Source organism: Sturnira hondurensis, unplaced genomic scaffold (genome assembly GCF_014824575.4).
Source record: "Sturnira hondurensis isolate 20B ecotype Veracruz unplaced genomic scaffold, ASM1482457v3 Scaffold0001304, whole genome shotgun sequence".
NCBI classification, from domain to species: Eukaryota; Metazoa; Chordata; class Mammalia; order Chiroptera; family Phyllostomidae; genus Sturnira; species Sturnira hondurensis.
This window is the reverse complement of record NW_028073935.1, coordinates 3,262,107-3,275,709: the sequence shown is the minus strand read 5'-3', so window position 1 is coordinate 3,275,709 and position 13,603 is coordinate 3,262,107. Positions and strand designations below refer to the sequence as shown.

The following is a 13,603-nucleotide window of genomic DNA, read 5'->3' as shown; positions in this document are numbered from 1 at the left end:
TGTTAAGAATCAAAGTGTAAGTTAACAAATCAAGTTAAATGAACTAGGGGTTAAAAGAGTGACATCATAGATGGTGGCAGGTAGCCCATTTTTGTGATGGGCTTTGCAGGCCCTTCCTTGTAAGTGTGGGGCTGGGTGGCAAGGTTAGTGCCTGGCTTGGCTTCCTGGCCTGCACCGTGTACTTTTTCCTGTCTCCTCCCTGGGTGTGGAGCAGGTGGGCAGAATGAAGTCACTGAAAGAATTAGGGCAGGGGAGGGTAGCTCAATCTTATTCCTGTGAGGCTTTCTTACATTTTCTAAATTAATCACTATACTATAATCACTCACTATTTGAGATTAGTAATTTGTTCTAGGTCAAGTTCCTTAACTAGTGAGTGATGAAGTGGAAATCTTTACCACAAAACCCTAGTTCTATTCATTTTATAATGTCTTAGAGACATTTGTCTCCTAGTATGCTGAGAACCAAGGAGGGAAAAATTCTAAAAAAAGAGTGCCTTCTAAAACATTATGATGCTGAAAACCAGACTTGTGTTGGCAGAATTCCTGGAAGATGTGGTAAAAGCAGCTTTGTTTCCCATAGGTGACTCACGGGGCCCTCCAAACCATCACATGGGCCCACTGTCAGAGAGGCGGCATGAACAGAGCAGTGGTCCCGAACATGGTCCAGACAGGGGACCTTTCCGGGGCGGCCAGGACTGCAGGGGTCCCCCTGATAGGCGTGGCCCTCACCCTGACTTCCCTGATGACTTCAGCAGACCAGATGACTTCCATCCTGACAAGCGTTTTGGCCACCGATTACGTGAATTTGAGGGGCGAGGAGGACCTTTACCACAAGAAGAGAAGTGGAGGCGAGGGGGCCCCGGGCCTCCGTTTCCTCCTGATCACAGGGAATTCAGCGAGGGGGATGGCCGGGGTTCAGCCCGGGGCCCTCCAGGTACTTGGGAAGGCCGCAGACCTGGAGATGAGCGATTTCCCCGGGATCCTGAGGACCCACGTTTTCGAGGGCGCAGAGAAGAAAGGTGGGGCAGATACTTCGTGGGTCTATTTCATCTTCCCTGGAGCTTTTTATCTTTTCTGTTTTCCACAAAGTCCCTTTTCTTTTTCACTTCACTTCTAGCCCTACGCTCTTTGTGTTTTGCAGTTAGACTTAAAAAAATGTATATGCTTTTTAACATTTATGTGGTTCTTTTGTCTTTATAATTTAAAAATCTTTTTTTTGCTTATCTTTTGGTTGTTTTAAAGTGATAGGAATATATGTATACTATAAAGTTTCTTGGGTCTGATTAGAAATGACCAGGCTCTCTTGATTAGAATGATGAAATCATACAGATCTCTAGATTAAGAATAAAGAAATTGTTAAGTAGTTTTTGTGAAATTGCCTAAAGATTCTAACAAAATGAAATCAAACTGAAAAATATAATCTTGCTGTTAAAGTAGGTCAGGTCAGGCCTGAACACTCCACTTGCTTGGAGTAAAAACAGAATACAAGAAATATGTAGGAAAAAACCAAAAACAAGAATTAGTGAAATTGCAAGTGAAATTCAATAATCAGTGATGATAATTGAGTATTTATTGTGTGCTAGATGGCTCCACTTAATTGTTATAGTGAACTATGAGATGGGTGTTACTGTAAGCATTTTACAGATGAGGAATTACAGTGCCCATGCTGTTCAGCACTCTTGCCTTCACCACTTCAGTGTTCCCTCCCCTGTCTTTTCCTATCACACCTCTCTCTAGTGTTGTTAGTAGGTGACTGAGTTAAGGGTTGGCAATTCCCATCCTCATCGGATGTGTTAGAGGAGAGTGGCTGTTAAAAGGGCCATGAAGGTGAAGAGAGGGTTGAGGAAAGCAGCTATCAGAAGGGAGTTTTGAAAAAAAAATTAAGGGCTCCCAATTTTCGTAAGGGCCTTTCTTTATGATATCTAGTATTCATTCTGAAATGGGTTTTTTTTGTATCTGTAAGTGCCTCATTTCCAATGGCTTTGGCATCAGCATGACTTTGATTTCTTTGAGTCCCTGCATCTTGTGCAAAGGCTCATATTTTACTAAGCCTCAATTTGTATTATATTTCATCTTTTGGTAAGTCTCACAGCCTAAACTCTTATGCTTTTTACAGCTTTGTGTTGCTCTTCAGATACGGCAATTGTTCCTTTTGTTCATGCTGTTTCCTCTGCCTGGGACTCAGTTTCACAAATGTTTTTGGCTCCAGTTAGATCTTTCCTCCTATATACCCGGTTCCTTTATATTGCTTTCTGTTTCTTCATAGCACTCAGTGTTGTGTGATACCAAGTAATATATTTATTTCTTTATAACCCATATCTCTCAGAAGCACCACTCCTTTTGAAGGGAGGGCAGGGGCTTTGTTCATCCACCACTGTGTCCTCAGGACCTAGAGCAGTAGTGTTGTCATAATAGGTGCTCAGTAACTTGAAGAAATGAATCTGTTCAATAAGGAGAGGCATTTGAGAGAGGTCAGTTTATTAGGTGCTCAGGCTGCTATAAACAAATACCCTAGACTGAGTGGCTTAAACAATAGAAACCTGTTGGGTTGGCCAAAAAGTCTTGTGCTTTTTTTCCATAAAAGATACATTTTACAGATGGGGGATCACAGTGTAACTTTTTATTTTCACCAGTAACTATCAATTTGGATATTTTGAGTATGTCAGCTGTCTCCCACTATTGGCTTCTAGTGGGCAGAGGCTAGGGGGTGCTGCTAAACACCTTCCAATGCATAAGACAGCCCCACAGCAAAGAATTATTTGGTCAAAATGTTAGTAGTACCAAGAAACTTGACAAATCACCTTTGACACATTCAATCATACACAGCACCTTCTCCATACACTGCACAAACCTTTTTTTTTTTCAATTCTATTAAAATTTTTTTATTTATATTTAGAGGGGAAGGGAAGGAGAGAGGGACAGAAATTTCAATGTGTAGTTGCTTCTCCTGCGTCCCCTGCCGGGAACTGGCCTGCAACCCAGGCATGTGCCCTGACTAGGAATCAAACCGCAATCCTCTGGTTCACAGGCCCATGCTCAATCCACTGAGCTATACCAGCTAGGGCTGTTTTTTGCATTTCAAGTGTGTTTTTACTTTTCTTGAAATAATAAAGCATAATATGCTGAAAATGTTGCGTATTTTCTTCCATCTTCAGTATTGAAATGGCTTCACAAAAATTGACCAATTTTGAGATTTTTAAAAATACATGCTAGTATAACAGCTATCACAATACAGTCTAACAAAATTGTTTCAAATGAAGTTAAAGACAATTAAGCCTACCAGAGCCATCATATGGAAAAAAAACGTAACAGACTTTTTAGCCAACCCAATATTTTCTCAGAGTTCTGGAGGCTGGAAGTTCCAGATCACGATCCAGGAGGATGGGTTTTTGGTGAGACATCTCTTCCTAGCTTGCAGTCACCTTCTTCCTGTGTCCTCACATGGAAGAGGGAGAGAGAAAGCTCTCCCTGGTATTCCTTCTTACAAGGACACTAATCTCATCATGAGGGCCCCACTTCAATAATCTCATCTAACTCTAGTTGCCTCTTAAAGGCCCATCTCCAAATAGCACATTGGGGTTAGCCTTCAACATATGAATTATATAGGGGTACATAAACATTTAGACCATAACAGGAGCTGTTTTCTAATTAGGGCAGCTCAGATTCTCTCTCTCTCCTCTTTTGGACCAAAGAAGAGTCCCGCTTTGTTTGGGGCTTCTACCCTGACTGACTCTGTCTCAGGAAAACATTGCCTTCTGCTTTTACTCTTCCTGTTCCACTCATCTCCTGGCCACTTCACCCTCAATGTACATTGTTATTTAGCTAGTTTTCTGGTCGCCCCCCGCCTTTATTTGCATGACCATGATTCATAAGTTACCTTAGGGCCAAAAAACTTGCTAAAAAATAGCTGAGTGGTGGAGTAGGAAAGGGGAAGATCTTTTTACAGTAAAACACCAACTGATAAATGTAGGAGGAGTGGCAGAATTAGAAAATCACTTCTTTTATAGCAGGTAATGTCACAGTTGATTCAGGCAAGGATCATCAGTGGATGCTGAAACCATTGGGTAAAAGATTGTGGGGAAACAGATGAGTCTCACACCCCATAGATCACTTAATTGAAAAGGAGAAGATGTGTCTTTGCAACAGTGAAATTTGGTTGCTGCACCACTAGTACATCATAAACAATGAGACAAATCGGTGTCACTGAGAAGGTATAAGTAGTTTGGCCAAGAATGAGGAAATAGTCAGAAGAATTCAAATTGTGGTCCATTCTATAAAACACCTGGGTGGACCTCTCAAAAATGTCAAGATCACAAAAGATAAAATATGGGAGGGTGACTGTTCTAAATTACAGTAGAGCAGAGATATGTCACTACTGAATAACTGTGTGGTTATTATTGAAATCTATTTTTTAAAACAAATGTAAAGGACGTTTTGAGGACAACTGGAGAAAACTGAATGAGACTAGAGAATAAATAATATTACATGTTAGGTTAGTAATGGTATTATTATGTAGGAGAAATGGTGTTCTTAGAAGAAACATACTAAAGTAAGTATTCAGGGCTAAAGCCTCACATTCCAGCTGATTTTAGAATGGTTTAGAAATGAATTTGGAAACACATGTGCAAATTATTGAGAACTGGTTAAGTAAAGGATATATGAACTTGCTCTATTTTTTAACTTTACTATAAATTGTGAAATTTTCAAAACAAAATGGACTAAACGATAATTGAATGGAAACATGAAAAAGTAGAAGGCATGGCCTGAAAGGAAGTCATGAACATGTGGCCCATGCAGACCAGTGTCATGTCCCTACCACCTTCTGACCCTTTCCCCACTTTTTGTGGCCTGTTGGTACTCTTTTGCTGGTAGGCCCTTACTCTGCTTCCCATAGGCTGCTGCTGCTTCCACAACACTCTGGGCTGGTTTGACTTCCCTAGTCCAGAATTCCTGAGAGATAGTGATGTTGTTCACTTGCCAGGGCACCAGCCTGTTCATATGCCAGATGCCTACCTGAACACCAGTCAGCTGTGGGACTGGCCCATTGGGGAAGTCCATAGTCACTCCTGAGTAGAGACTGTGGGGTGGGCCAGGGCAGATGGCAGTATAGATACCCCAGAACAAGTCTAGTACAGTTGGCAGACATGAATCTATACTCTCCCTTTTTTCTGATGATACAAGTATTCATTATAAAAATTTAAATGATAATGAAAAACTTTGGGAGGCAGTGGTAAAGAGCCTGGGCTGAAGGGCAGGACTGGCTGAATTCAGATGTGAACACTTAGGTGTGTCCTTAAATAAGTGACTTAATCTCTCCGTTCCTTGTTATATTCATGGGTAGAAGAGAGTTAATCATGGTAGTAGTTTCATATGGTGGTTATGAGGATGAAATGGATTGAATAATACATTTAAGGCACTTGACATATTAGCACCTAAAAAATGCTCACTATTTTTCCTAAAAGCCTGAAAGAAAATGAAAATAATCCTACATTCTGATGTCTACTTCCTGCTTGTTTTTGCCTGTAATATTGGGATTGTAAAATGTATATTTTAAATAATTTACAATTTTACTTTGTTTTTCTCCCATTTAATGTATCATGTTTTTTATATGCTTCTTTGAAACATGAACTTACAGCTAGAAGGTGTTTCATTGGGTGGACATTCTGCTGTTTTTCCTCACAGCTTCAGAAGAGGAGCCCCGCCGAGACATGAAGGTCGAGCTCCCCCAAGAAGCAGGGATGGTTTTCCTGGTCCTGAAGACTTTGGTCCAGAGGAGAGTTTTGATGCTTCTGATGAAGCTGCCCGCGGAAGAGATCTCCGAGGACGAGGCAGAGGTGCCCCACGAGGTATGCTCTAAGGATACCAGCTCTGGGAAGAGCAGAGATGGAGAGGTAAATGTTTGGGAGTACACCTGAAATAGTCTGTTTTGTTCCATTGTGTAGGAGGAAGGAAGGGTTTACTTCCCACTCCTGATGAGTTTCCCCGTTTTGAAGGAGGACGGAAACCAGACTCCTGGGATGGAAACAGAGAGCCAGGTGAGGAAGGAGAACTGCCTGTTCCTTATGGTAACTCAAGACAATTAGTTCAAGGACCTCTGGGGGCCTGAGACCCTCCTCCAGGTCCACCAGCTCCTCTTTTTTCCAATTCAATCTCCACCTGAGGATGGATTGTTTCACAACCTTCACTCAACAGCATTCTATCACATGAGATTAGAGATTGAATGCAGAAACAGATGACAGAATCCAGCTTTCTTTCACATTTCTCTATAAATGAGGCAGACACGTATAAAGGGATTTATCTAAATATGAAATAATAGCATTCTTTTCACTGAAATGTTTTATTTTTGGAAAATGTAATGAAAGAAATTAGTTTTCTCAGTCTTAATTGCCAATATGGCAGATATTATTAGATATAACTCAAAAATGAAGTGTCTTTGGGGTACTCAGTAACTCTTAAGTTACTTTTTGAGTTACTGAGCACCTCAAAGAACTCCTGGGACTGAAAAGTTTGAGATCCACTTTTCTGGACCTTACCTGCCTTTTACTTGAAGTGGTATGTCGATTTCTAATCTTAACTTGTTTAATGTATTCATGGTATGACTTATACCTGGCAGGTATTCAGCAAGTGAGTGTTTCTAACATGAATGATTGTCAGTTCTCAAGTTGCTATTTATACTTAACAATATAATTTCCATCTGCTGTAGGTCACATTCTAATATAATGAGACTGTCAGATTCTTAGCCCTGTCCATCTATGTTTCTCTTTCAGGACCAGGTCATGAACATTTTCGTGATGCTCCCCGCCCAGATCATCCCCCTCATGATGGTCATTCCCCAGCTGGCAGAGAACGATCCTCTTCCCTCCAAGGCATGGACATGGCGTCCCTGCCACCCCGAAAGCGCCCCTGGCATGATGGACCAGGGACCTCTGAGCACAGAGAAATGGAAGTCCCAGGGGGTCCTTCTGAGGATCGAGGAGGCAAAGGTAAGTGGAGGCCAGTGATTCTAGTTCTGAGAACTGGGGATGCCATAAACTTGCCAAGAAGGCAGCAGGGCCAACTGGAGGCCTCATCTCCAGGCCAGCCCCATCCCAGGGTATGCTGTTCCACCTGTCCCCTTCCAGGGTGTCAAGGATCCTTTTTCCATTTCTACTCTCCAGGGCTTATGCTGTGTAAAGGCACATGTTCCCCAATGTGGTACATATGCAGTTTGCTTGGGCTTACCCCACAGCCAGTCAGCTCTCACTTGTGACTACAAGCTCAGTGTCCTCCACTTGATTTCAAGAATCTCTGCTTTATTCAAATTCAGCTCTTTGTCAGAGTGCCCTGCGTGGTCTCTGCTGATGGTACTTTCTGTGTGACTCCTGCTCTACCTGGCATATGTGCTCCACAGATGGCTGCTCTGAGCCCAGGAGGGTCTCATCAGTGGCAGATGGAAGTGCCCTCTTCCAGGTTCTCGGCTTTTTTTTTTTTTTTTTTTTTAGCATGGGCCCGGAAGGAACATTGTATGCACCCATAGTCACAAACACTTTGGGGAACATTGTCTGGAAAGGGTTGTTTTCAGGTAGTGGCAATAGAGTATTTCTAAATCTTGAAATAGGGTCTTTATTTTAGTTGCAGCACTTTTAGGCAGGAGCCGTAGCCTATGTGCTATGGTTTGGAGGCTGCTGGAACAACTGCCCATGGGCTCCAACTTTTGCCCACTCCCTAGTTAACCTGAATCCTTGACAAAGTTCTGGCTTTTGTTCTTGACAGTTTGGTTCTTCTCAGGAAAAAGCCCTCAGAAATTATCTCATGTCACCAAGAGATCTCCCTATCCAAGCACATTTTGTTGCTGGTCTGTATGGGCACTCAGGACACATTTATAGGTCCTTGACTGCAGCCACATGGCTAGTGTGGACATGAATAGCATGGAAATTACATCCCAGCCGATGACTTCTTTGCCCTTACACCTTCTGATGGGTCTAGGCTTCACTTTGTAAGAAAAGAAGCCAAAATTATTTATTTGGCTAGCTTTCCTAACCTCTTCATCTTAACTGGATTCAATTCCATTAAAAAATTTAAGACAAAATAAAGTTCTCAATAATCTGATAATGCATTATGAGATGTGTAGCCAAATCCTATCATCTCATGAGAAAAAAACCTTTTTAAATGAGAATTTTAAAGTTTGTATTCAAATCTGGAACAAATAAAACTATCCCTGGGAGAAATCATTCTAAAAGCTAGTGTTTTTTTTCCTATGATTTTGTTTTTCGAGAAATATATTATTTCACTTTTAAAAGTAAATCAAAGGTACCATGGTTGTGGGGTAAGCAAGCACTTGTTTTACTTGTAATTATCATCATCATAGTTGCTTCCAAAATTTGTTAGTGCTTTTCAGACCTTCCCTCAAAATACCTCTGGTGGCATGCATAGGAGGGTGAAGATACACCTCCCATAGATTAGAGAAATGACCTAGTGTATCCATGACTTCTAGAAGTTGCTCCATCTTTATCTCTTGGCTTTCTGTTGTCTCTGTCACAAAGCATTGGAGAACATGTGTCTAGTTGTTGTGGAGGGGCATGGCTACAAGCCAGGATGGGAATGGGACAGTGGTCAGGAAGACGGTGGAGGCACTTTTTGTGCTTCTAATAGTGTCAGAACTTTGTGCTAAAGAAAGACCCAGAAGTGTTCTTCTGTCATCACAGAGTAAAAGTTCTACCAGGAGTTATCAATAATCTGATTTTAAAAAAAAAGTCACATGTGAAATCATTGTTTCTTTTCAGGCCGAGGGGGCCCAGGACCTTCCCAAAGAGTGCCAAAGTCCGGGCGTTCCAGCTCCTTGGATGGAGATCACCATGATGGATACCACAGAGATGAACCTTTTGGGGGCCCTCCAGGTAGTGGTACCCCTTCTAGAGGGGTCCGGAGTGGCAATAACTGGGGTAGAGGGAGTAACATGAACTCTGGCCCACCAAGGCGAGGAGGTTCAAGGGGTGGTGGAAGGGGTCGGTAGAAGGTGGGAATGAGTACCCCTTGGCATCTCTGGACAGTATTTAATAACTTCTTGTGGACTTAACAAGAGAAACAAAAGGAAACCTGCACCTTGTAGCTCTGAACTCTTATTCTGGGGCAGCTGAATGAGGTCTTCAAGATGAAGAGACTACTGCTGGTCACCCAGAGTAACTGGCCTTTTGTCCTGTACACCCTCACTGCCCCAGCTCCTACATTGTTTTGTGAAGATAGAAGCTGGAATTGTTTTTTGTTTTTGTTTTGTTTTTTTTATCAGGAGACAAGAAGCACCTCCTCTACAAATTTAAGTTCATGTCCAATTGGAAATTTGTTTCTATATGTACAGTTTGTCAGAAAAAACATTGTTTTTGTATGAATACAGAATGTGATTTATGCAAGAATTAACAGAAAACAACTAATTGTGAAGTGCTTGCCTTAAGGAAATCCTTAGTTTCTAGTGCATCCAGTCTGTTGAAGGGTATACTATTAGTGCTTATACTTGTGTAAGCATACTTGATGAAGTCTCTTAAGTCAGGGGTGTCCACCATTTTGGCATGTCTGTGCCACACTGGAAGAAGAGTTGTCTTGGGCCACATTAAATATACTGCAACATGTAATCACAAAAAAACTCAATGTTTTAAGTAAATTTATGACTTTTGTGTTGGGCTGCATTCACAGCCAGCCTGGACCACATACAGCCCAGGCTGCTGGTTGGACACCCCTGCCTAAGTCATCTAAATTGATTTCATCTGTGAACTTTATGCTCTGGCAGATGGTGCTGAGGTAGTGTGGTCGAGCAGTCTAAGGCGCTGGATTATGCTCTGGCAGATGGAAAAGTATACTCCAAGAAAAAAATACTCTGGTTATCTAAGTAGGGGTTCTCCCTTAGGTACATCTAGTAATCACCTTAGACTTGAATTGCCTTGTTTCTAAGTAGAGGAATTTGATGCAAGCCAGAAATTAACATGCATCCTTTTGACTACTGTAAATCAATTTTACAAACTTTAAATTGAAGACTGAAACAAAATGTTTGAAATAATTTTGCAAAACTTCAGTAATTTCTTTCTTCTTCCAATACTAGCTCTGTGAAAATACCAACGTTTAAGGCAGAGGATAGGCCTAACCTAAAGTAAGCCAGGAAGTTCTTGTCTACACATAGTATTTTAGTTTTAAATACAACATTTGGCCCAGTTTGGATTGGATGCCAAAAGTTTAGTTTGAGATAACTCCATAATACTCTCTATTACTGGTCCTTACTTTTTTTTTAATAAGGAGAAAGCTTTTATTATTCAAAGGTAAGTCCATAGTGTCCCTAACACTGCCAGTTTCAGTTTCACATTAGAGACAAGTCTGCTTGGCACACTTAGCACTGGAAGTCTCAGTAGTTGCTTAGAAAAAAATCCCCTTTCTAAGGGAGAGTTGGACAGTATGTAAAAGATGGTAAAAGCTAAGTTATTTCTGCAGAGAGGAAAGCCATCATGTTGCTTTTTGGGTATTAGAACCTATAAACTACAAGTGAATAATTTTCACTTTATTTTGAAATTAAAGGCATCTTAATTATTAGCACCTCTCTGTAAACATGATTAGGAAGCTTACCATTGCTTTAGGTGTGTGGATATTCTTTATTGGCCCTCCATTGGTATATCTTAAAAAGAAGTTGTCATTAATTCTGAAGCTGAAAAGGGATTCAGAGACCAAACCCTGATCAAAATTAGACTCCTTTTTGAGATTTATTTGGTAAGAAACTTTATCATCTTAACATTTTAGGGTTTAACTTTAAAGCACAGTACCTCAGCAGATAACTAGATCACATTTTGAATATGAATTCACTTAGAAAAAAGTGAAATCTCTACATTATAGATTTATAAAATACTTAAGAGATAACATTTTAAAATATCACTGTCAAAATATGTTGTGCTTTGAATTTTATAAAAGCTAGATTTTCAGTGTTGAATTCTTGAGAAAACGGTGGGGATACAATTTTTAGAAGTAACATCAACATAAAAATGTGCTAAAATGGTAAAAATCTTCAGTTGTGAAAATTCTAAGGAAATTTAGAATTAAGAGATTTTACTAAGAGGTAGAAAGAGCAGCCAATGGCACAAGACTTTACAGTTAAATAAATCACTCCCTGAAAAACTCCATTTGCTTTTACAAACACCCTCTTGGTTTTTCCTTTTGAGGGCAGTAACCATATTTACTGGTCCAGGAAGAAGGCAGTATTTTTAAAGAACACGGTTGGAGGTGGTTGCATGAAGTATCCTGTAAGCCTCCTGTGGATGTTGGTCACTGTAGTACCCATCAGGACCTAGTAAATTTTGAGGCTGGATGAAGAGGCAGTGCTCTACTGCTGCCTGACATACTGTTTAGGTAATACTGGACTCCAGCCCCAGAGAACAGTTTTCAAAGTGTGCAACCCAATTACAGAAAAGTGGTTCTCAAGCTTAGCTGAAAATGGGTGATTGAACAGATCCGAGGTTTGGCTCAAATAATTTTGATGTGAACGGAGAACAAATAAAACAATTTTAAAACTCTAAATACATTTTACATTCTAATTAATATATAACTAGTGATAACACAAAGTGTTATGGACTCATCAGAATATACAGCCCATTACTTTGTGGCAATAAAGTGTGCAATAAAGTCATGTAAGTGCTGAATCTAAAAGAAGGAAATTTGGCAAGTGGATATGAAAAGCATCTTACATTATACTAGGATTGGCTCATAATGTCCAAGTTAGTTTAAAAAGCAGATAGTAAAACTAAGAATTTTGATTAGACTGGGTTCCATCAAACACGTAGAATTCTTTTTCCCAGGGGTCCCTCACCACAGTTCTGCCCAGGAATCTCTCAGCACCTCACTAGATACGGTGATTCTTGGGGCAGAACGTGTCCTTTTAAGGTCTATCGCTTGTTTTTGCTATCAATAAAGATTTTTAGGCGCGTTGCTTTCATTATTAGTACAATTTTCCTCTAATTTTGTAAGGCACAATATTTACGATTTCACTAAAAGAAAAAGAAAAAATGAGGTAAAGCCTCTTTAAAATACTTACAAAAATCAGGTGGTTAAATTTCTTGTGTAAAGCGATACTATTATGGAGCCACCTCACATTGAAGAGAAAATAATTTTCAACAGCCAAAGAAAACAAGCTAATCTAAACTAAAATCTACCACTGGACTTTTAATTTAAGGTAAAAGAAAAATCTAAGAAAAGTCACAAGGACAGCTAACTAGAGGCATTTTTTAATGCCGTGAGTTTACATTTACTGTGGTCTTACATTGACCATAGTTAATGCAAAAGCAATTCATCGTGTTTCACAGCGTACCACCAACTCAATAACCAAGTCTCATTTTCAGAGCACAAGCTACCGAATGTAGCAGAAACGGCTGAAATTGAGGATCTTTCGAAACTGCTCGTATCTGTCGCTCCGTGTCTATAGATAGGCTGGCAGGGTGAAGGCCGTCTCTGCCTGCGTGGTCTGGGAGCTGGGAGCTGGCAGCTGCGGTCCATGGCTCGGGGGGGCTGGCGTCGGATTCTCACACAGGTAGCGTTTTGGCAAGGCGGGCACTGGAGCACATCCGTCCCAGCACTAAGCGAAGTGCAGTGCCGGCACCTCGAGGAAGCAGGTCAATCAAGGCAGCGAACAGCGCGCCCACCTGTACGCAGGCGCCTAGCGCCGTGAGGACCGTACTGCGTAAGCCCAGCGCCACGTACAACGTAGCCCCTAGCGCAGCCACGTAGAACATCACGGCCCGCGAGGGAGCTTCCTCGCAACGCAGTAGACACCTGTACGTCGCCCCGCCCCGCAGGATCGTGCCTCCAGCCAGCGCTAACGCGGAGCCTAGCGACCAGAGTATCCCGAACTTGCGGGGGCGCAGCAGTAGCACGGGCACGTAGAGTGCGGCCAGTCCGAAGCAGAGCGCCGCCAGTAGCAGACACACGCTACTCGCCGCCAGCTGCTGCGCGCGCGACACTTTGGGCAGACAGGCCAGGCCCGCCTCTGGCCCCATGGTGCTCTGTGCCCACTTCCAGCGCAGGGCCAGCCACGTCCTTACTGTCCCGTCTCCCGCCTCAGTTTCCTCTGCCTTTTCCGCGTTGAGCAGCGGCTCCGTTGCCGCCTGTAGGCTCGATTTCCCCTGCGCCAAGTAGTCTTGCAGTTCCCGGTGGATGTCCGCCATCTTGAGCCGAGAGCTGCATTTCACTTCCGGCTCTGGTGACGAGACCTGCTCTCCCCACCGCGGCTGTGGTGCGGCTGTGGCGCAAGGGGTGGGGCCTTCAGCCTGCGAGGAAGGCTGTGGTTATCCCCGCGCTGTCTCAGCTGTCTGTACACCACCTGGGCAGGAGGCCTGGCTTGCCCATCTGCATTTACCTTCCCAGCGCCAGACCTTGTTCTTTGGCGTGAGCATTGTTGCGGACTAAATCGTGTCAGCATTAAAATTTAGTTGGGGGCCGGGGTTGGTGTAACTATAAAAGGATAGGTGAAGGACTCTTGATGGAACTATTGGTATCTTTATTTTTTAAATATAAATTTGAAGAAAGTAATTTGCTTTATTAAATCATTTGTGATTTGGGCAGCATATCATGTAACAATCATAGAGGTGCTCCTGTATTGCCTG

At 42.1% G+C, this 13,603-nt stretch overlaps 2 protein-coding genes across 6 annotated transcripts in view; one reads left to right on the top strand and one right to left on the bottom strand.

Moving 5' to 3' along the window:
* Positions 1 to 9,762, top strand: part of WDR33 (WD repeat domain 33) — a 103,423-nt gene extending 93,661 nt beyond the window's left edge. For 3 of the 5 annotated variants that reach the window (XM_037070010.1, XM_037069997.1, XM_037070005.1), the window contains 5 exons: positions 580 to 1,018; positions 5,682 to 5,845; positions 5,942 to 6,034; positions 6,767 to 6,982; positions 8,762 to 9,762. In XM_037070010.1, coding sequence (XP_036925905.1) covers positions 580 to 1,018; positions 5,682 to 5,845; positions 5,942 to 6,034; positions 6,767 to 6,982; positions 8,762 to 8,938 — 1,089 coding nt within the window. In that variant the 3' untranslated portion in view covers positions 8,939 to 9,762. Of the gene's footprint in view, positions 1 to 579; positions 1,019 to 5,681; positions 5,846 to 5,941; positions 6,035 to 6,766; positions 6,983 to 8,761 lie in introns of those variants that run through there. The other 2 variants (XM_037070016.1, XM_037070021.1) reach the window with 2 other exon arrangements.
* Positions 9,763 to 12,207: 2,445 nt separating this feature from the next.
* Positions 12,208 to 13,296, bottom strand: SFT2D3 (SFT2 domain containing 3). Its single transcript, XM_037070046.1, has one exon. It carries the CDS (start codon positions 13,163 to 13,165, stop codon positions 12,524 to 12,526), a length of 642 nt encoding a protein of 213 aa, XP_036925941.1. The 5' UTR covers positions 13,166 to 13,296; the 3' UTR covers positions 12,208 to 12,523.
* Between the last annotated feature and the right edge of the window lie 307 nt (positions 13,297 to 13,603).

Bases quoted from the DNA above. Each gene is read 5' to 3' on its own strand.
- SFT2D3 (XM_037070046.1), bottom strand. From the start codon at position 13,165: ATGGCGGACATCCACCGGGAACTGCAAGACTACTTGGCGCAGGGGAAA.